Source organism: Antechinus flavipes, chromosome 3 (assembly GCF_016432865.1).
Source record: "Antechinus flavipes isolate AdamAnt ecotype Samford, QLD, Australia chromosome 3, AdamAnt_v2, whole genome shotgun sequence".
Lineage (NCBI taxonomy): Eukaryota > Metazoa > Chordata > Mammalia > Dasyuromorphia > Dasyuridae > Antechinus > Antechinus flavipes.
The window spans coordinates 9,741,386-9,762,857 of NC_067400.1; the positions used below are offsets into that span (position 1 = coordinate 9,741,386).

General features: G+C 43.2%; 1 protein-coding gene across 2 annotated transcripts in view; it reads left to right on the top strand.

Annotated features, from left to right (window-relative positions):
• Positions 1-209: 209 nt before the first annotated feature.
• The window catches only part of PASK (PAS domain containing serine/threonine kinase), a 62,363-nt gene continuing 41,100 nt past the window's right edge, over positions 210-21,472 (top strand). The window contains exons 1-2 of one of the 2 annotated variants that reach the window (XM_051991705.1): positions 258-322; positions 10,731-10,967. In XM_051991705.1, coding sequence (XP_051847665.1) covers positions 10,778-10,967 — 190 coding nt within the window. In that variant the 5' untranslated portion in view covers positions 258-322; positions 10,731-10,777. Of the gene's footprint in view, positions 323-10,730; positions 10,968-21,472 lie in introns of both variants that reach the window. The other variant, XM_051991706.1, reaches the window with a different exon arrangement.

Sequence of the window (21,472 nt, forward strand, 5' to 3'; positions counted from 1 at the left end):
CGTTGAACTGCTCCGGAGAGCGTCCTCATGTTGGCCCCCGCCGGCTCCCGTAGCCCGCTCCCCTTGCGTCCCTAGCAACCGTTAGTGCGCGCTTCTTCCTTTCTCCGCAGTCCTCGAGTTCGGTCCTCTGGGCCAACGCGATTGGCGGACCTCCTCTGTCGGTCTCCGCCGGGGTCCGAATCCTGGCCTGTGATTGGCCCGCGGGCTGAGAAGGCGCGAAGCGGCCCGCCTCTTGGGGAGTCGAGAGCTTCGAGTCTTTAGTCGGTGGTTCGCAGCCGTCTTGTCCGCGTCTGTCGCCGCCGCCTCCGGCCCCGGCCCTCAGGTAGGCCTCGGTTCCGGGCCCCGGGGCGGCTTTCAAGCCAGGGAGCGGCGGGAGCCGCCTCAGGGTGTCGCCGGAACCCCTCATGCGCTCGGGGAGACTAGGGCCTCCCGACTGGACGTGAGCGCCTCTCGGGCCGAGCTCCTGGGGGGAGGAACTGAGTTGGGGTGAGGGCGGGGAAGCGGGGGGAGGGGGCGAGGGTGTGTGTGTGAGAGCTCTAGCCCGAGTTACGGCCCTCAGTGTAGAGGGAAACTGAGGCACGAGGAGTCTCACGCAAGGCGCGCACGCACGCGCTCCCCCCCCCATCCTTATGGGGAGCGTCCCCTCAAACCGCGACGTTCTCTCTCCCAGCCTCAGTTTCCTCGCCCGTAAAATGGAGACAGACCTCTCCCTGGTATCGACCCTTCTCTTCCCTTTCTCCTCCCCCTTTCCCCTCTCCCCTTTCTTCCCTCCCTTAGGATTCAATGGAAACTGGGGTTGTGGAACCCCAAAAGTGTGTGTGGGTGTGTATGTGTCTGGTGTGTGTGTGTGTGTGTGTCTGTGTGGTGTGTATATATGTGTCTGTGTGTGTCTGTGTGGTGTGTGTGTGTGTGTGTCTGTGTGTGTGTGGGGATGTGTGTGTGTGTGTGTGTCTGTGTGTCTGTGTCTGTGTGTGTGGGGATATGTGTGTGTGTGTGTGTGTGTATGTCTGTGTGTCTGTGTCTGTGTGTGTGGGGATATGTGTGTGTGTGTGTGTATGTGTCTGTGTGTCTGTGTCTGTGTGTGGGGATATGTGTGTGTGTGTGTGTGTATGTGTCTGTGTGTCTGTGTCTGTGTGTGTGGGGATATGTGTGTGTGTGTGTGTGTATGTGTCTGTGTGTCTGTGTCTGTGTGTGTGGGGATATGTGTGTGTGTGTGTATGTGTCTGTGTGTCTGTGTCTGTGTGTGTGGGGATATGTGTGTGTGTGTGTGTGTATGTGTCTGTGTGTCTGTGTCTGTGTGTGGGGATATGTGTGTGTGTGTGTGTATGTGTCTGTGTGTCTGTGTCTGTGTGTGGGGGGGTATATGTGTCTGTGTGAATATTTGTATGGTTATGTCTATGTGCATAGGAGTCTGTGTGGTGTGTGTCTGAGTGTGTTGTGTATGTGTCCGTGTATGGTGTGTGTCTATATGTGTCTGTGTGTGTCTGTGTGTGTGTGTGTGTGTGTGTGTGTGTCTGTGTGTGTGAGAAGCTCCGCCTCCTGGGACCAGGGGCCAGGGGCCCACCTTTGGTCTCATATCCTTGAAAAGGGTCCTTCTCTGGGATGCTGAGCTGGAGCCCCCGAGTCCCAGAGGCCCATGGAGCCCGGGGCAGGGGTGACTTGGGGGCCTTCCTGGCCGCCTCGGACTAGAGGGATAATGAAGAACAGGGAGGGGAGGAGTGAAGGAAGTGTCTGTGGCCCCCTCCCTTGTCCTTCCCTGGGAACAAAGGGCTGGGCCCCCGGGGGAGCCCGGCCCAGGAGCCTCTGCTCCCCAGGACTTCTGGGCTTTCTGGCTCCCAGAGCTGGCGGCTCAGGAGCTGGACTCGGGGCAGCCCTCTTTGGCTCTGCCCGGTCCGCCACGGGGATGTGGCGCAGCTTCTCAGGATTTCCTGATGGTTTTTGGTCTGTGCAGGGCCGTGATTTCTGGAGCAGGTCGGGGAAGCTGGGAGGTAGTCTCGTGGGGAAGCCGTCTTGGCAGGAAGTCACACTAAAGGGACCCTTTCAGCTCATTTTCATTGAGCTCTTGGAGGAACAGCGCCTCTCGAAGTCTAGCTCGATTGTTGCCAACAATTTTCTTTTTAAAGAGTCAGTTCCTAATTCTCCCTTTACCCACTGAGAAGGTAAATAGGATACCCATGGTGTTTATGAAGTCAGGGAAAACATATTTTTGCCATCTTCTCCTGTCTTCTTCCCCAAGCACAAAAAAAGTGAAAAACAAAGTGCTGCTTCAGTCTCCACTCAAAGTCCATCCCTTCTTTTCGGCTCGATTTCTGAGGGAGGATTAGCACTTTTCCTCATGATTCCTTGGGAGTGTTCTTGGATCATCGTACTGAGGGGGGTAACTTTGTTTTTCACAATTGCCCATTGATAGCATGTTGCTGTTACTGTTCATTGTTCTTCTGATTCGGTTCACTTTGCGTCAGTTCCTGGAAGTCTTCCCAGGTTTTTCTGAAACCTTTCCTGCTTGTCATTGCTTAGAGGACAAAACTGTTCCATCCCAGTGATATACTACAGCTTGTTCAGCCCTTCCCTAGTTGAGAGGTATCTCCTCAGTTTTCGGTTCTTTGCCATTACTAAAAGAATTGTAAATACTTTTGTTCAAATAGGTCCTTTTCCTCTTCCAGGTGCTCTCTTAGGAGCAGTGGCAGAGACTATGCATTTTTCCCCCTAAGGCAATTGGGGTTAAGTGACTTGCCCAGGGTCACACAGGAAGTATTAACTATCTGAGACCAGATTTGAACTCAGGTCCTCCTGACTTCAGGGCTGGTGTTCTATCCACTGCGCCACGTAGCTGCCCCAGCCTGCATGATTTTATAGCCCTTTGGGCATAGTTCCAAGTTGTCCCCAGAGTGCTCGGACCAGTCCCTATTTCTCCACAACCTGCCTACTCCCACTGCGTCGCACCCGTCATTTTCCTTTTCTTTCATATTAGCCAAAATGATATGGGAGTGAGGTAGTGCCTCAGAGTTGTGTCATTTCTCTAACTATAAGTGATTAAAGCATTTTGTCATGTGACTATTAATAACCTGGATTTTCCCTGAAAATTGTTTATATCCTTTGCCCACTTATCAGTCGAGGATTGGCTCAGTTCCCTTACACATTGGAGAAATGCGACTTCTAGCAGAGAAACGTCTGGGAAATTCCTGTTTCCTGCTTTTCTTCCAATTGTGGCTGTTTGGGGTTAGTTAGCTTGCGAAAAATCTTTTAAATTTAATGTAATCAAAATTTTCTATTTTATCTCTTTGTTTATAAATTCTTCCCAAAGCCATAGATCTGACAGGTAAAAATTTCCACTTTGCTTTTGATCTGTCTAAAATATGTACCCTTTGGAGTTTATCTTGGTATAAAGTAGAGGATGTCGGTCTATGCTTAGTTTCTGCTCGATTGCTTTTGAGATTTCCTACCAGTTTTATGTTTAATAGTGAGTTTAATTTTCTATCTTTGGATATATCCGTAGTGGGTAATCATTCACTTCTGGATATTGTATGCCTAATTTGTTCCATAGATTAACCTATTTTTTAATGTACTGCTGGGGTTTATGATGGCACCGAATGATGTAGGGGATGTAGACACCGGGTGATGGTCATGTGAATGTGTGGGACGGGTGCTAGATCCCTTTCCCAAATTAACTCATCAGAGACATCTTCAGGTACAAAGAGAAAGCATTTATTTAGTCCCTGCAGGGAGAGACATTTCAGCTCAGCTCGTTGAACTGACAAACTGAGGCAGAACATCCTCTTAAATAGCAAAAGACTCAAGCCTTTTCATTGGATAAACTAAAAATAAGTAACCATCATTGACCAATGGTCACCAGTGTCTGGGTTTGACATTTAGAGACCTCTAGGCCTTGAGATCATGTAACTTCCTGCAGCCTGGGGCCTAAGGCCTGATCTTCAAGCTCTAAAGACCTCTGGGAATAAGGATCACGTGACTTAGGCCTTAAAAAGAAAACTTCACCTAGTCAGTCAGTCCCATTCATGAAGAATTCACCATGGCCATTCTCTCTGGTAGATTTATTTAGGGAAGAGTCTATAGACAAAATAAAGGGATGCAATAGACACCAGGAATGGTAAATATGAACTAGAGTGGGAGAGCATAAAAAAGGGTTTGGATTTCATAATGTGTATTTCAGATCACCTTCCTAAAGCGGGACACCATGGAGCTAAACTGATCTCTATCAGAACCTTCTGCCTGCTGGCCTCAGAGATCAATTCTTTGGTTTCTCTTGATCCAAAACACCCTTTAGGACCTCATCAGTAGCAGATTATTTTGATGATTACTGCTTTGTAGTATAGTTTGACATTGGTTATTGCTAGATTACTTTGCTATGCTTTTCATCGATTCCCTTTTATATTTTTGATTTTTGTTCCTCTAGATGAATTTTGTTATATTTTTTCCTAGCACTATAAAATAATTCTTTGGCAATTTGATTATATAAGAAAATTAATTTAAGTAGAATTGTAACTCTTATTACATTGATTTTTTTCTATCCATCAGCAATGAATATTTCTCTAATTGTTTAGATATATTTTAGTATGAAATGTATTTTTGTAATTGTGTTTATATAATTCCTAGGTTTGTCTTGGCAGGTATACTCCCAAGCATTTTATACTGTTTGTAGTTATTTTAAATGGAATTTTTCTTTTTATCTCTTTCTGGTGGCTTCTGCAAAAAATATGTGGAGATGCTGATTTTATGTGGATTTTATATTCTGTAACTTTGCTAATTAAGTTTGTTTCAACTAGCTCTTTTTTTAATATAATCATATGTTATTTTATTTTATTTTTTAATTATAACTTTTTATTGACAGAACATATGCCTGGGCAATTTTTTACAACATTATCCCTTGCACTCACTTCTGTTCCGACTTTTCCCTTCCCTCCCTCCACCCCCTCCCCTAGATAGCAAGCAGTCTTATACATGTTAAATATGTTATAGTATATTCTAGATACAATATCTGTGTGCAGAACCGAACAGTTCTCCTGTTGCACAGGAAGAGTTGCATTCAAAAAGTAAAAATAACCTGGGAAGAAAAACAAAAATGCAAACAGTTTACATTCATTTCCCAGTATTCTTTCTTTGGTTGTAGCTGCTTCTGTCTGTCATTGATCTGACTGACTGAGTTAGATCTTCTCTTTGTTGAAGAAATCCACTTCCATCAGAACACATCCTCATACAGTATCATTGTTGAAGTATGTAATGATCTCCTAGTTCTGCTCATGTAAGTCTCTCTAAGCCTCTCTGTATTCATCTTGCTGGTTATTTCTTACAGAACAATAATATTCCATGATATTCATATACCACAATTTACCCAGTCATTCTCTAGTTGATGGGCATCCATTCATTTTCCATTCAACTAGCTTTTTAGTTGATTATCTAGGATTCTCTGCCTATCATCATTATCTGCAAAGAGTTATAGTTTTGTTTTCTCATTGCTTATTCTTATTCAATTTCTTTTTCTGGTCTTATTGCTGTAGTTAATCTTTCTCATAGCATATTGAATATTAATAATGATAATGGGCATCCTTGCTTCAACCCTAATCTTATTAAGAAGGCCTCACATTTATCTCCATTACAGATAATGTTTGTTCTTGGTTTTAATTTGATATTTCTTGTCATTTAAAGAAAAGTTCCATTTGTTCTTAGCTGTAAGAAACAAAATATCTTACCAAGAACCCCTCTGATTCACTGATGAATTCAGGAAAGATTTATTTTACATCTTTGCTAGAATGGATGCCTAGGTGAATACCTTTGAAACTCCAAAGGGAACATTTTATTTCCTATCCTGAAGCACAAGTCCTCTCCTGATTCACCACTAATTGGCTATTACAGAAGTTATATGGCATGAATCACTACCCCTTATTATATAGCTAGAGTCTCTACCCTTTGTAAAGAGCTTATATTCTAGAAGGGGGAAAAGGTAATGGAGAAGGGCTAAGGTTAAAAAATAAAATATTTTTTTCAAATATCAGGTCACCATCTTTGATTACTAAAGTCCATCCCTGCTCCCAAGGAGTTTTTATTCTTTTGGGAGATCAGGCTTGATTATTCTTTGATGTTCTCGTGGGTTTCAGTTTTCTAATTTAAGTTTCATTTCTCTAATTTGATTTTCATTACCAGAAACCAAAACGCCCATCCATTTTTCACATTAGCCCATGGATTTTCAAATAGGTTGGAATCAGATGAATTCCCAGTTCACTGAAACATGTTTATTCTCACATGTAGAATTTTTTCCTTGCTTTGGAAAAAAACAAAAAAACAATGAACAAGCATCTGTTTTTCTCTTATTACCCTTTCTCAATTTGAAAAAGAAAAAAAAAAAAAGGAAGAAAACCCTTATCACAAATATGTATGGTCAAGTCAAGCAAATTCCCTTAATGGCCATGTTGAAAAATATATGTCTCATTTTGCATTTTGAGTCATCTCTCTGTCAGAAGGTGGTTAACATGCTTCATCTTCAGTCTGTCTTTGGTATTTATCATTGCATCAAGCAGCATTCTACAGTTTTTCCAAATTGTTTTTCTTTATAATATTGCTGTCATATAAATTTGTTCTGGGCACTCACTTTACTCTGTGTCAGTTCATACGTCTCTCCTCAATTTTCTCTGAAATTGTTCATTTTTGTAATTCCTTATGGTTCCTTATATTTGCTGAACAACTTTCATGATCTTTTGTGATACATATCATGGTGCAAGGTTTAAATTTCTGTAATTCTGAAATAATTTACTTTCTCTGAATATCATTGTATTTATCAGAATTCATTGTTCTTAACTGGGAAAAAGACTTTTAGGCCCACTGGAAAGAAAAAAATTCCTCAAGCATTTTCAGGTGAATGGTTTATGTAGTTTGATAGAGATATGTAAATATTATAGATTTATATATGTGAGAAATAAACCTCTTGGACTCTGAAAGGGGTGAAATTACAAGTGTTTTAGTTACATTTGTGTGAGATGGGGTGCTAGACCCTGCTTATCCAAATTGACTAGTCAGAGGCATCTTCAGATCTGAACAGAAAGCATTTATTCGGTCCTTACAAGGAGAGGTCCAAAGCACACCAACTGAGCAGTCCAGTGTGGTCTGTGGACCCAGGCCGGAAACAGGGAATGAGTTATAGAACATAAGACTTGAGTTCATTGGATTGAAAAGGAAGTAACCATTGACCGATGGTCATCAATGCTGTCTCCTTCTTGTGGGTCACAGTCTCTGAGAAATCTTCCCCTGGTCCCATTCAGGTCCTGCTCTTTATTTCATACCCTTGAAGATTTCTCACAGCAGTCCTGATTCTTTCCTTCCACCAGGACATCCTTGATATCTAGGCCTTCAGACTGGTCCCTCTCTCTTCAATACCAATTGTAACTCACCCTTTACCATTTAGAACCAACATACACATCAGAACGAGGCAGAGTGCTGTGGGGCTGACCCAGGGGAGGTGGCCCCATGGTAGTGACAGCCATGGGGTGGCCCATGGGTAGATTTTGTGGAAGGATTTGGCTCCAGGGACATGATGGGATTTCGCCAGGGGAAGTAGACTTCAGCCCTTGCTTTGTGAACTTGCCAGGTTTAGAAAAAGCTTGCTGGGTGTAGAGTTGTAGTCTCTTCCTCTTTAGGTTTCTGGAGGTTTTTGATTGGGAATTTTGATAATTCATCTAAAATTTAGGATTGGAAACTGTATACTAACTATTTGCATGAAGGCAAGGTCATTTTTGATACTGCATCAAAGATTCTACTGCTTAGCAATGTTCCTACTTTACAAAGTTGTAAATTATCAGTAAGCTCACCCTTCCTTGGAACCTATGTAACTCAAACAAGTTATTTCTCAGGAATAGTAATCTTACTCGCAAAATAGTTTTAAGTTTAACAAACTTACAATTTAAGAGGAATTCCAGAAAAAGACTCCATTTTTTATCTGTTTACTTTCTTTGATTGATATCCACTTTCTTTGTTTTATTTTATCTCCTCTCAATTTAGAGCTGCATATTCTCAGGTCTCCAGGCTTTTAAAGTGCAAACCTGATTCAAATAAGGATGCAGCCAGGTTTTAAAAGCAGCTAAGTGCTTTTCTGTTTTCCCTAAAATTCCCAAACTCTTAAATCTGTTAATACAGTCAGTGTGAAGAGATTACAATTTACGTATCCCTTTCGTGGGCTTTGATTAGAGCTCTTTTAAAACTGCTTTTCCTATCATACTCAAATAACAAATTTCACTGAACTGAGTGACTATATTTCCTTTCTCTTTCTCTCACCCCTTTGTTCATGTGTCCCTGCTGGAATGGGGGAAGGGGAAGAAAGAAAAAGAAACTCTCTACTCTGTGCACTATCCTCCTTTTAGAGGCCTTAATTTAGTTGAATTTGTTTCCAGATTACTTTACACAAACACACAATTCACTTGTCAACATAGGCACTATATGTTGGTCACATCTAAAAGCTCATATAAAGTTGTCAATTATGAAGCAATTAAATCCAATAAAGTTAACACGGAGCTGACCTCTTGGCCCAGATCCCCAAGCCCGGGGTAGGGGTCACCCCCTTCCAGCAACTACCCCGAGCACTGTGCCATTTATCAGGGCTTCCTTCTGGCTTCCTGGGCACCACCCCTTCCCTTGGATCACCAAGCCTTGAGGATCCCAGGGTCCCTTCAGCCTAAGGACAGCCCTAGGGCACTGGCTTATGCGCCCCCGAGTGACCTGGCCTTCGGGCTTCTTCTTGGGAGACTTCTGCTTCTGTTTCTGTCTGAGCGCTCTGCCTTGGGCCTCTACTTTGCCGGGAGGGAGGCTGGGAGTCCGATCTCCAGGACAGAGAAAACCCAACCTGGTACCTGCCCTGCATCAGAATCCTAGCTATCTCTCTGGGAAGTCACAGATCCCAGACGAGCCCCCCCTAAACTGTGTGGGCGGGTGCTAGACCCCCTTCCCAAAGTGACTCATCCGAGGCCTCTCCACATAGAAACAGGAAGCGTTTCCTCAGTCCTTGTAAGGAGAGGTCCAAGCCCACCAGCTGAGGAGCCCAGCATGACATGTGACCCTGGAATGAAAAGTGAATTATATTGCAAAGGTTTCCGGGATGGATTGAAAAGGAAGTAACCATTAACCACTGGTCGGCAACGCTGCTGCTTCCTGTTGGTCACATCACTTCCTGAAGCTTAGGCCTGGGTCTTATGGCCTCCGAGAAGTCCTCCCCTGGTCCCTTTCCCATTCTTGCCAGAAGTGGGTGTTTGTCCTGGTGAAGTCCTAAGTGGACACCATGCCCCGGAAGCTCTGAGAGCCTTCTTAGTCTCTAGCCAAGCACAGGTCCCTCCCTCCCTCGGTCCGGCTTCTGCGTGTTCCTCCTTGGTATGTTCCCTTGCTGCCACATATGCTAATGTAGTGATGGCACTTGGTCCTCTCTGAGAAGGAAGGACAACAGCCAGCATCGCATGGCCGGGAAGATGAGTCTTATCTCCTCCTGGGGGGAGAAGTTACTGTTTGTGAGCTAATTGCATGTTAGCGCTTCCAACAAATTATGACCTTTAACCTTGAACAGGACGGAACCAGTTACATTCCATTTTAACTGGTCCTTCTGTTAATGGCTACTCTGACTTTATGGACATTTTCTCATGATAGTTTTGCTTTAGTCTTGAATGAAAAAGTGAGTTTTATCAATAAAAACGATCTTTTCTCAATGTGTAGTACTCTTATTTATTTTTATGTTTCCCTTCTCCTGACTGATATTTTTCCTCTCCATAGTAACAACAGCTTTTTATTTCTGGTCTTCTTCCTGTTTTTCTAACTTTAGGAAGCGTATCCCATATTGTAGAGAGCCACTAGCAGCCCTTCCAGCTCTCAAGTCTTTCTGAATGTCTGTGTTTCTTTTATGAGGATTATTAGTTCAGCCATTTCTAGTTTATGAATTCTTGGTGGTGTTTTTAACTTTCAGCTTCACTTTCCTTTGAGCTTTGGTGCAGCTAATTTTGTTCTGTGCTTGAATGTCCTTCCCCCACACCAAGAGCTGCTACAATATCTCTTTAACAGCTATTGAAGCTCTGTTTAAGAGAGCTATAACTTTTTCTATGTTTTCCCGGAGAAATAGTTATTCTTAAAAATCTTAAAAATCAGAATTAAAACCACAACAAATGAAAGCCGTGAAATGGGTGTATGGCATGAAATCCAGCATTTGGATGACAGAAAACTAATTAGAGATGGGGAAACTGACTCAGCTGGATTTTATCTGCTCAGCGTCAGCCATTCTGAGTCATCCCGACTCCAATCCGACTCCCAGCTAGCTATTGACATGGTCTTTATTATCACAAAATAAAATCATATCAAAGTTATTGCTTGTCCCAAGGAGCTCGTCTAGTACTGTTTATCTAGTTTAAATCTCTAATTTTTCTATCATAATCCTCCAGGGAATGTGGCAAATATTTGCTAGAGAGCTGATTGCTGAGTGAATCTGGGCTGATTACTTAAACTCTCCATGTTCTGGGCAGCTTTCTAAGGTGATCAGTTCTGGAACCTGCTTTAGTAGAGGGAGTCTCCTCTCTGGAAGGGTTCCCATAACCAGTGAAAACAAGATGGAAAAGAATTGTGATTCCTTGGCCTGGTTATTTTTGTGCAATGCTTATTATACAACTATGGACAGTTAGGAATTTGATAAAAGAGTTTTTGATGATAATGATGAATAGATTTGAATGAATTTTTCTTTTTTTTTTTTTTTCTAGTTGATTTCTTAGGGGTGAAAAGTAGGTGATCTGCTTCAGGTCTTAAGATGTCCTTGAAGAGTGAAGTGGAAGATGGTGGTGTGTTAGCACCAAAGAGATTATCCTTATTAGAAAATGAGGCGGTTCGATTTGAAGAAAATTACCTAGAGCTGAGCAGATTCTTTCCCAGGGTTTTACAGCACATGAGCAGGAGGAATGGCTTTACCAGACTCTGTAACAGTAAAAAGTCACTGACGGGTAATTATCTCTTTGGATTTCTTTGGGAAATGCTACACTTGCTAATTGGAGACTTGCAATTTCACTTGTTCTTTTAATTTTCTAGCTGTTACATGTCTTTATTTATTTATTTTTAAAACAACAATATATTTGAGAGAGAGCGTGTTCAGTTATGGGAGAACTGTATAGTTTCATATGTATTCCTTTTGTATTTTTTTTATATAAAAATATTGGTGGTTGTTAAATTTGGGGGAAAAAAGAACACCTGTTACTCTAACCCTTGGTTACCATTAGGTTTGTGTCCCTGAGGCAGATTTATGAAAAATTTCCTGGGTCCATAGTAATTTTGTGCTGGAAGGAAGCTTTTGCCTCCATGTAGGGAGAGAAAACTGTGGGATGAGCTCCTAGCCCTTAGTTAGGCCGAGTCACTGGTGGCTGACTCCCTGAGGACGTGTGCTTTCATGCTGAAAAAAGGAAAGGGTCAATTGGATGATATTAAATCCACCAAATGTATCTGATACACATTTAATGGGAAGTGACGTAGGGAGGGAGGCAGGTTCCCCAGCTCAGGCCCGTCCCCCCTTATCTTGCTTTTCCTGGTCCCCGCTCTGGGTGCTGCAGAGGGGAGGGGGCTTCTCCTTTCCTCCTCCTTAGTCTGTCTCTAGAGCTCTTCAAAAACCCACCTGGGGGGGCAGGTCCTCGTCCCAGGCCCACATCCCGAGTCCTGCCAGGCGCCCATCTGTGAACAAAGAGCTGGGCGCAGGCATCCCCAGGCTTCAGGAGCTGTGGGTGTGTCTGGGGATTGGTGGGGCCCAAAGGAGAGGGACTTCACCTTGGAGCTGGGCTCCTCGTGGATGCCTCGGGAACCCGGCGCGCGCAGTAAGGGTGCGAGCGAGTGCTCTTGATATCTCTCCGGTGTAAGGGGTTTGCACACATTTGTTGGTTAACAGAGATTGTCTTCTGCCTTGTATTCCCGGTGCTTTCCATGGTGCCTGGCATATAGTAAGTGCTTAATAAATGTTTATTGACCTACTGACCATTATTAAGTATCTCCTGCATTCCAGAAACTATGCGAAATGTTGAGAATGCAAGACAAGCAAAAATAGGTCCTGCCCTCAAGGAGGTCGGATTCTACTGGAAGAGCTGGCGACCACAGCCCTGTGTGGACTAGATGGGGGGGGGGGATTTGGAGGCAGTCTTGGGGGGCAGGCTCTGCACTCTGGGCTTGGCAAAAGAAGGAGGTTTGAGCTAAGACTTGAAGGAGGTGAGTGAGCAGGGAGAGCATTTCTGGCATGGAGGGTCAGCCAGAGAAAAGACACAGGATCCAGAGGGAAAGAATAGCCAACGAGGCGACCTCAGGATCTCTCTGGACCCCATAATGACTCAGAAAAGCACCTACGTTGAATTTCTTGGCCGCATTACAGTGGGACAGGAACTGCCTTCTGCTCTTCTCCCGGCTGCCCTCGGCAGTGTGAGCTGTGAGCCGTGGCCCAGGGCTCCGATGCCTCTGCTGGGGGCCACACGGAGAGGAAGGCACAGGAAGCCTGCAAAGGGAGGAGAAGAAGGCCTTTAAAGGCCTGGCAGAAGATTTTACTTTGGGTGCTGGGGGCCACAGGCAGACACTGGCCTTTATTGAATGGGGGAAATGGAGGAGAGGCTTTTCCAGAAAGGAAGCCTTCTGGTGGCTGTGGAGCAGAGAGAAGGAGAAGCTCAGCCCAGACGTGCCGTCGGAATCCAAAGGCCTTGCCCGGTAGCCATGGGGGTGAATGAGAGTGAAGGCATGAAGATGGTACCTCTGTCGAGAGCCCCAGTGGATGATGGTTCCCTGGATAGGAATAGGGAAGTTCAGAAGGAGAGAATGGTTTTTTGGGGAAGATAATGACTAATTTCAGCTGTAATGAGTTTAAAATATTTATGAGATGTTCAGTTTGAGGTGTCTAACTGGAGATGCAAGACTGGAGGTCAGGGAGATGGGTCAGCTGGATAAAGAGGGCCTAGCACCACTGACCTAGAGGTGATGGCTGAGCTTCTAGGAGCTGATGAGATCACTGACAAGAGAGTAGAGAAGGAAAGGAAAGGGAGGCTCTGAACAGAGCCTGGGGGACTCCTGTGGTCTGTGGGCGTACCTTCAATGAAGGAGGAGGAGCCGCCGGATAGACAGGGCAAGGACCAGGACGGGCCCGGAAATGAGAAAGCATCAAGGACAGAAGTCAAGGATGGGGATCGAGAAAAGGCCAAAAGGCAAGAGATCCCTGGGAGTCAGGACGGGCAGCGAGCTGGCACAGTGGACAGAGTGCCAGGCCCAGCGTCAGAAAGACCCGAGTTCAGTTGTGTGACTCTGGCCAAGTCTCACTGGGCAGGCCTCAGTTTCCTTAATTGTCAAATGAGCTGGAGAAGGAAATGGCTGGGTGCTCCAGGATCTCTACCAAGAAAACCCCAAATGGGAACAGGACTGAAGTGAGTGAAAAGCAGTGTGATAGAGTAGCAGGAAGTAATACAGCTCAATTACCAAACCTCCTCAAATGTCTAGAAAATCTACCTGATCAAGAAATCCAAGAAAAAGTCACAGTGAGATGGTTTTCCAGCCCATGGAGGCCTAGGCAGTCAGAAAAGTATGTGGACAGGAACAGGCTGCATGAGAAAGCTGAGAGAGGGCCCCAGGGCTAGAAGAGACCCCAGGACATCTCTGAACTTGCAAAGGGGACAGGGACTGGTGCTAACTGGGGCTAGCTCTGTGGCTAACAACACAGTTCTGGGTCAGAGTCAAAGGGAGAATCTGCTAAGAGAGCGCGTGGAAAGGAGTGTTTGCCAGCAGTCACTAGCTGTTTATTGAACAGGGAACAAAAACAGCCATTGTTTGATTGATCTGAGGAGCAGATCAGGACTTAATTCTAACCTCTACCCTGGAGAAGCAGACCTGTATTCCCAGATCAAAGGGGAAGCTTTCTGAACCTGCAGACAAAAAAGAGAACATTTCTGTGTACACAGTACAACTTAAAAAGAGGTTTTACTGTAGAACATTCATTTTCACTTCATGCTGATTACTTTAAAAAAACAACTAGATTACTGGTCATTTTTAAAGGTACTTTGCTTTCTATGATTCCTTCTGCATTTTCTTATTCTTTACTTTGTTAGTAATGAGCTAACAGTGGCCAAGCCCATCATCATTCTGTTGAAGCTTCCAACCGAGGTGCATCCGGATTTGGAACTTATTACTGAGCTCATCACCTTGGATCACATCATTTTAAGAGTATTGGAAGCTTGCAGACCCCAACCTGAGCTGTGAAAGCAGCACACGTATGTAAGAAGACACTCAAGCCACATATTTCTGCCAGAAGTGTTCAGATTCTAGCATGAAAATCACATCCAGAGTCAAGAAGTCGGCTGGAAGAATGAGCAAAGAAACAGAAAAAAAAAAAAAAAATAACAACAACAATCCCATCAAAAAGAGCTGTCATGGGGACAGGGAAGCTCAAAATAAACCCCAAAGAAGAGAAAACTCAAAAACATTTATAAGAAAAGCTTCAAAGACAAAAATTAAATGCATATTTTCTAACCACAATGCAATAAAAATTATGTTCAATGAAGGACCTTTGAAATAAAGAAAAAACATGAATTGGAAACTTAATCCTAAAGAATGGCTGGGACAAATCACAGAACAAATGGAAGCACTTCATAATTTAATTATAGATAATGATAACATGAGAAAAAATATCAAAATTTTGAGGACTTAGGGGAAAAAATCATCAGTAACTATGGAGAGAGCAGCTTTTAGTAGAATGAGTCTGACAAACTACAGTTAAGAAGGTGTGAGTTTAAAATGAGAATTCTTTGAAAGTGCTCTTTTGCTCTTCAAAATAGGGTATTTTTTTCCTGAAAGCTTCCCATTCCGAAGAATATTTTAAGTAGGTTTTTACTTATATTTTGTTTTTTATACCACATAGTTGTCCCAAGTAGCTTTCCCTCTCCTTCTCCCAGAGCACCATCTCGGATGACAAAAATGGGGCTAGTTTTTGCAGTAAAGTGGAATAGATTTTTTGTTTTACTTTTTTCACCACTGGAGCTGACTGAGTAGAGGAATAAATGGTCAGATTTGTGCTTAAAGAGTTGCTTTAGCAGCAGTGTGTAGGATAGACTTCTCGGTGAGAGACTGGAAGATCAAGTAGCAGACTCATTAGGAGGCTACAGCAGCCTAGGTGAGAGATGCTAAGGGTCTGCACTAGGATGCCGGCAGTGGGAGTGGAGGGAGAGTGCTGTGAGAAGTAGAAATGGCAGCTCCTGGAATATGTTCAGTGAGGAGGAGGAGGAGGAGGGAGACCAAGTCATGTCAGGCTCACAGACCTGGTAGACTGGAAGGATGCTAGTTTGTTTCTTTGACAGAAGCAGGGTAGTCTGTAAAGGACGAACAGAATGTGTTTTCTTTTAGATAAGTTGAGTTTGAGATGTACTTGGGGACATAATGATTTGAAATATCCAAGAGGCAATTGATGATGCTGAACTAAAGCCCAGGAGAGAAGTTGGGGCTGGATATATCTGAATTTATTAGTGCTTCTTGCCTCACATCCTATGGACATTAAGCTGTTTACTTTCTCCTCCTTTCCCTCCCCTTCTCTCTTTGAGAGATTATTTATATCATAAATCTGGGTTGATAGCACAGTCTCTATTTTCACATTAATAGGTGTTGATCTTTGCTCTTTGAAAAAGAACCCAATATTCCTGCTGTGCAAAGTCAGCCTAAGAGACTACATGGATAACCCTTGTTTGATTTTTGGCTGATGTATAAGCCTGTGGAGAATGACAATGAAATTTTTCCTGTGCTTGTATCTTGGGTGGGGGGAAGAGGGGAGGGAAGGAAGAGGGAAGAGGAGGAGGCACCAAATTCATCTTCTCATCCTATTTGGACCAATCAGTATTTTCCTGCCCTAATAAGTCATTTACTCCTATGTATAAAACAGTGTGTGGATATCTGGGCCAGGTGCACTCCAACTGCTCGCTGCCTTGGTGTGCTGATAAAATGCTTTTGCCTTTTCCTGAGTTTGTTTCATTGAGCAGGGTGAAGCCCAAACCAAGATTTCCCTTAAGACTGCTTGGGAAAGCAGTTGGAATAGATGTCATTTAAGATTCTGCAAAGTTCTAATATTTTATAATTCTGAAATTTTAAAGATTTTTACTTAATTGAAAGTATGTTGAAGCATTAAAAAATATTCATTTGATACAACAGAGTTGTAAGTGTATGAAGCAGCAGTAGTTTTGGCTAGGGATTTTGATTTGCTCATTTCCGTTTTCTTTTAGACTTTATTTTTCTTGCTTTTTATTTTTATTTTTTTTGGCAACAAGGCTTGTTTGGAAATAGGTTATTTAGGATTTCACCTGTATAATTGATATTGCATTCTTGCCTTCTCGATGAGTGGAAGAGGGGCAAAGGGAGGAAGAGAATTGGGACTCAAAATTTTAAAAAATGTTAAGAATAGCATTTTAAAAATACAGCAGAAGGCATTATTCGTTCCCTTTCATCAGGTCATGCTATCAGTGGTATACGTTGCTGGTACTAGAATTTTGGATTTCTGGCTCCTACGACTACGTTTCCTCTTGGTCTCATAGAAGTAGAGCATAACAAAGCCCTCCTGATTTGCTTCCTTCCACCTCTTTTTTCTTCTTTCTTCTATATTAAAATTTTTAAAAATTCATTTTGAACTTATAGTCATAAAGACAAAAAAGAGAGCATTTCTCTATACATAGTACAACTTACAAAAGAGGTTTTACTATAAAACATTCATTTTCATTTCATGCTGATTACTTGAAAAAAAACTAGATTACTTGTCATTTTTAAAGGTACTTTGCTTTCTATGATTCCTTCTGCATTTTCTTATTCTCTACTTTATTTTTTATAATTTTTCCTTTCCTCTGATTTGCTAATTTCTAACAATATTTCCTTTTTCCAATGCAATGTTCCTTTGTTAGCCTAGTTCAAAGCACTAAAATATAAAGACAATTAAGAAGGTTTGAAATATATGATTTCTGGGTAATTTTGTTGTTTTATTAATTAGGCTGGCATGTTTATTAGTAAAAGGAGGGTTATTTGGCCCTCTCCCTTAGGCCAAAGACAATCATGGCAGTGAACGTAGGACTCATATGTTCTTTTGGAAGAGGAGTGGCTCTGATTGGCTAGCAGTTAATGAGAAAGAGAACATTACATGAAGGGCTGAGTGACATCCTGTCATCCTTGGACAGAGAAACTATCTCTGTACCAGAACACCCCAGCTTTGGCAATATATACAAAGAATTTATGACCTTTCAAGCCTGAATAGAACCCAATGGCTACTCCACCTGGGTGGGGTCTCAGCAAGAAAGTTAGTCTATTCATTATCAGCAGTGTCCTTCAAGAGACTGAACTTTTTAAAATCAGAACTTAAGAAAAAGGGGGAATTCTGGATCTCCCCAAATCATTAAAGTTAATAATCACTTTTCTCATTATTTGCCAATAAAATCACATTTCTTGAAAAGGTGATAAAATGAACAGTTTTCACAAACCTGAAGGTCCTTTCTTTAAATGCACCTAATCAATCAGGTTTTACTGTACTTATTGTCCTTTTGTGCTTTATATAAACCTCTTTTAAAAGTCTCCTGATTGTTTGATTTTTTAATGAAAGCTAATTTTAGACAATTCTCCACTCTGTAAAATGCCCAATAAAGATCAGGGGAAGAGGAGATAAAGGGTTGTTGGAGGCAGCTAACAATAGAGAATTCAAGCATCTTTTTGCATCCTGAATCCAAAAACCTTGCGGAGAACCTACCAAAGACCTTTCAAAACTAATGACTTCCCCACACTTCTAGTGGTTGTCATAGATGGTATTCCCGGGAGCCTGAGCTAAGATGAACAAGCCTTAGACAAGAAATCCAGGACCACAAGGATGTGTGAGTTTTGGGTTCTTGCCACCCGTTACAGTCAAAAGGATACAGAAAAAAGAGCTAGTTGAGGGATGGCCATCTGTCCAAGAAGATGGTGCCCAAAGACGATCTGTGGATTTCTAGGCCACGGATGGGCTTCAAACAGGAATGGATCCCTGCAAGCTGACTAGGAAAACCACAAATGCCAACTCTTGGTTATGTTGTATTTGTCTTCGTTTGATTAAACATTCCCCGGTGACATCTGGCAAGATCCTGGGAGCTCGTGACAGGCAAGTCTGGCTCCAAAGACTGAAAAGGGCAGAGGAGGGAGAAAGGTGCCTTGGCTTAGCCATTGACAGATGCGACGAGCTATCACGAGGAAAGGCGGTCTGAAAACTTGGGCGCCCACAGGAAGCAGCCTTGGAGGAAGGAGCCGGGAAAGCCCAGGGCTCTGAAGGTGGATGTTAGTTCCCCAAATGCAGGCAGAGATGACGTGAACCTCCTGGTGTGGGGAGGCCCGCTGCCCTCTGTCCTTGTTGCTGGAGTGCGACTGGTGACTGGAATACGGCTCTGGGAGGGAAGAAGAGCAAGGTGGGAGTTCTAGTGGGTGCATTAGGAAGGAGTAGATGCCAGAACTGACCAGAGAGTGAGAGGAGGGGCAAAAGCACTGGGGAAAGCCTCTGGGTAAAGACAGATAGAAGGAGAACAGGAAGTTTTATTAAAGAAGTCATTGGAGAACCTCTGAGGCTCCCCAAGGGCCCAAGTAGCGTCACCTAGAATGGGCCGGGCCAGGCGTAGAAGGAGTAATAAATGCTGCAGGGATTGGGGCCTGGCAGAATGGCTGGACCCCAAGAGTGCCCATTTGTAGTGGGTCAAGGTCAGCCCAGAAAGGCTCCTTTTTGTAGATCTAAGGGGAAAGGTCAGAGGGCCCAAGCTAGAAAGAGACCACTGGCTTGAAACTGAGCATCTTTACTGAAGACTTAGCTCCAGGCCTTGCAAAACCTTGTGTTCCAAATTTTTGTCCCTTCCTTCCCTTGCACTCCCCTCCCTTAGACAGCGAGTAATCCAATATAGGTTAAACGAATGCAATTCTTCTAAATGTGTTTCCACATTTATTGTGCTGCACAAGGAAAATCAGAGCTAAAAGGAAAAAAAATGACAGAGAAAAAACAAGCAAGCAAAGATGAACTCTGAAGAGGTGAAAATACTATGTTGCGATCCACATTCAATCCCCATAGTCCTCTTTCTGGATGCAGATGGCTTTTTCCATCACAAATCTATTGAAATTGGGCTGAATCACTTCATTGTTGAAGAGTCAAGTTGGAATGAATTTTCAATATTCACAAATTCATTTTGGTCCTTCTGCAAGATTTTGGACTGTGTTTCACATATTTCAAAAATATTCTTATTTAAGAGGAAGCTCTTAGGAAGGAAAGACAACAAGGGATAAAAGGGATAAATGTAAAAAAAAGATATCAATAAAATCAAATTTTAAAAGCCAAATAAATGCAAAGACAAAGCCCAGATGGCAGAATAACAGGAAGACGTCCTACTGAACTCCATTCTCACCCCCCCCCCAAAGGCCTCCAAACAAATCTAGAACATGTGCCCATCTGAATCCTGCTGAGGAAATCCAAGAAAAAGCTACAGTGTATTACCTTTCCAGCCAAAGTGGGCATCAGGAGACATTTAGGAAGGTCTAGAGATGCTGGGGATAGGATTTGATCAGAAACACCCTGAAGGGTACCCAGAGAGAGTCTGAGTGTCAAGGAGAGAAGAGATTCTGAGCTGTAGCAGGACACCCCAAACTCCTATAGGATGGTGGGAGGAAGTACCAGCAAATCACGGATCCAGGATGGACTGAGGAGGGGACCCGTACCCAAGTTCCCAGGAGTGGAGCCAGCGTCTCCATTCCACCTTCAGACCCACTTTGAAACTTGCAGAGGAATGACTGGCACAGAAACCCCACCCCAAAAGGACCTTGCAGCTCACTAGTAGGGGAGGACAGCAGCATCTACTCTTGCTCAGACCCAAATCCAGGCCAGGAACTTGCAGAGCTCTCACTAGTTTTACCCACGATCAGACCACTGTGGAGGCTTGCATGTCCCAGACCAGCCTAGGCCTTCCGTCCAGCAAAATGTTAGATGTTCTAACATCTAGTCTGGAGTCAGGAACCAAGACGAAAGAATGAACAAACCAAAAAATAAAATCTGACCACAGAAATTATGCTGATGGGAGATGCTCAAGAAACTCCTCAGCAGAGAATGACTTTGAAAGTGTTTGCGAGCAAAGCCTCTGAGAAAGTTCAGATGGACACAACTATAACTAGAATCCCTGCATGAGATAAAGAATTAAAAATATGTCTGTGAATATGGTGAGTCCAATAAATATTTATTAAGCATCTCCCTTATTCCAGGCCCTCCCCTGGGAGTTAGCCAAGTACCTTGTAGTACCTTGGCCAAGCTACTGCCTCCGGATAGGCGTGAGGGGATGATGGTCTGAACTAGGGTGGAGGTAATGTGAGGGAAGAGGGGTCTGCTTGAGTGATGAACTTGGAGATGGGGAGAGAAGCTGGAAATGGCAGCGAGCACAGAGCAAGGCGTGAAGATCCCAGATTGAAGATGGAGGCATTCCAGAGGACTGAGAAGGTGGGGGAGAAGGAATCAGCTAGTGGAGAATGGGGACCAGAAGGAGTTCCAAGTCACTGAAATGGGTGTGAGTGTGAATGTTTGTGATGTGATTGGGCAGAAGGCTCTACTCTACCAGAGGAGCCTGAGATGGAAGGCCTTTAGTCCCTCTGGAGGCCGGACAGTAGGCAGGAGATGCGGAGTCCCAGATGGAAGTTGGATCTGCACAGCCGGAGACGTGCGTCCCGCTCTCCACCCACATTCTTTTCTCTTCCCTCAGAGAATCTTCCAAGGGAGATGGAAGGTGTACACTCAGAATAAAGGTCATTCCTCAGGAACAATTGAGGAAAAAAAATTGGGAAAAGAGAATTGTGCAAGAAAGAATTGAAAAGGGAATTAACAGCTTGGCACAAGAGACACAAAATTTTGCCCAAATAACAAATGCCCTGAAAGTTGGAATGGACCAAATAGAAGCCAATGTCTCTATGAGACAAGAAATGTTAAAACAGTAAAAAATAAAAAAAGTAAGTTATCTCATAATAAAAAACAACTGACCTAGAAACAGTTTAAGGAATTAAAATTTAAGAAACCTTAGATTACTTAAAAGTCATAACCAAAAAAGAAATTCAAGTCATGTTAAAAGAAAACTGCTTAGAACTCTTAAAACTCGAGCACCGAGTGGAATAGAACTCATTGGTCACATCCTGAAAGTTAACCCAAAATGAAAAATTCTAGGAACATCACAGCCAAGATCCAGAGCTCCCAGGTCAATGAAAAAATACCCCAAGCAGCCAGAAAGTCTTGAAATTTAAATACTAAGGCACACGTGCCTTAGGATCACGCATGATTTAATGCAACTCCTCCAAAGGAGCAGAGAACTTGGAATGTGATATTCAAAAGGCATACTTCAAGCCAAACATAACTTGGCCAGAAAAACAATATAATCATAGAGAGGAAAAATGGATTTTCAGTGAGCTAAAAGACTTACAAATATTCTTGATGAAAAGACTA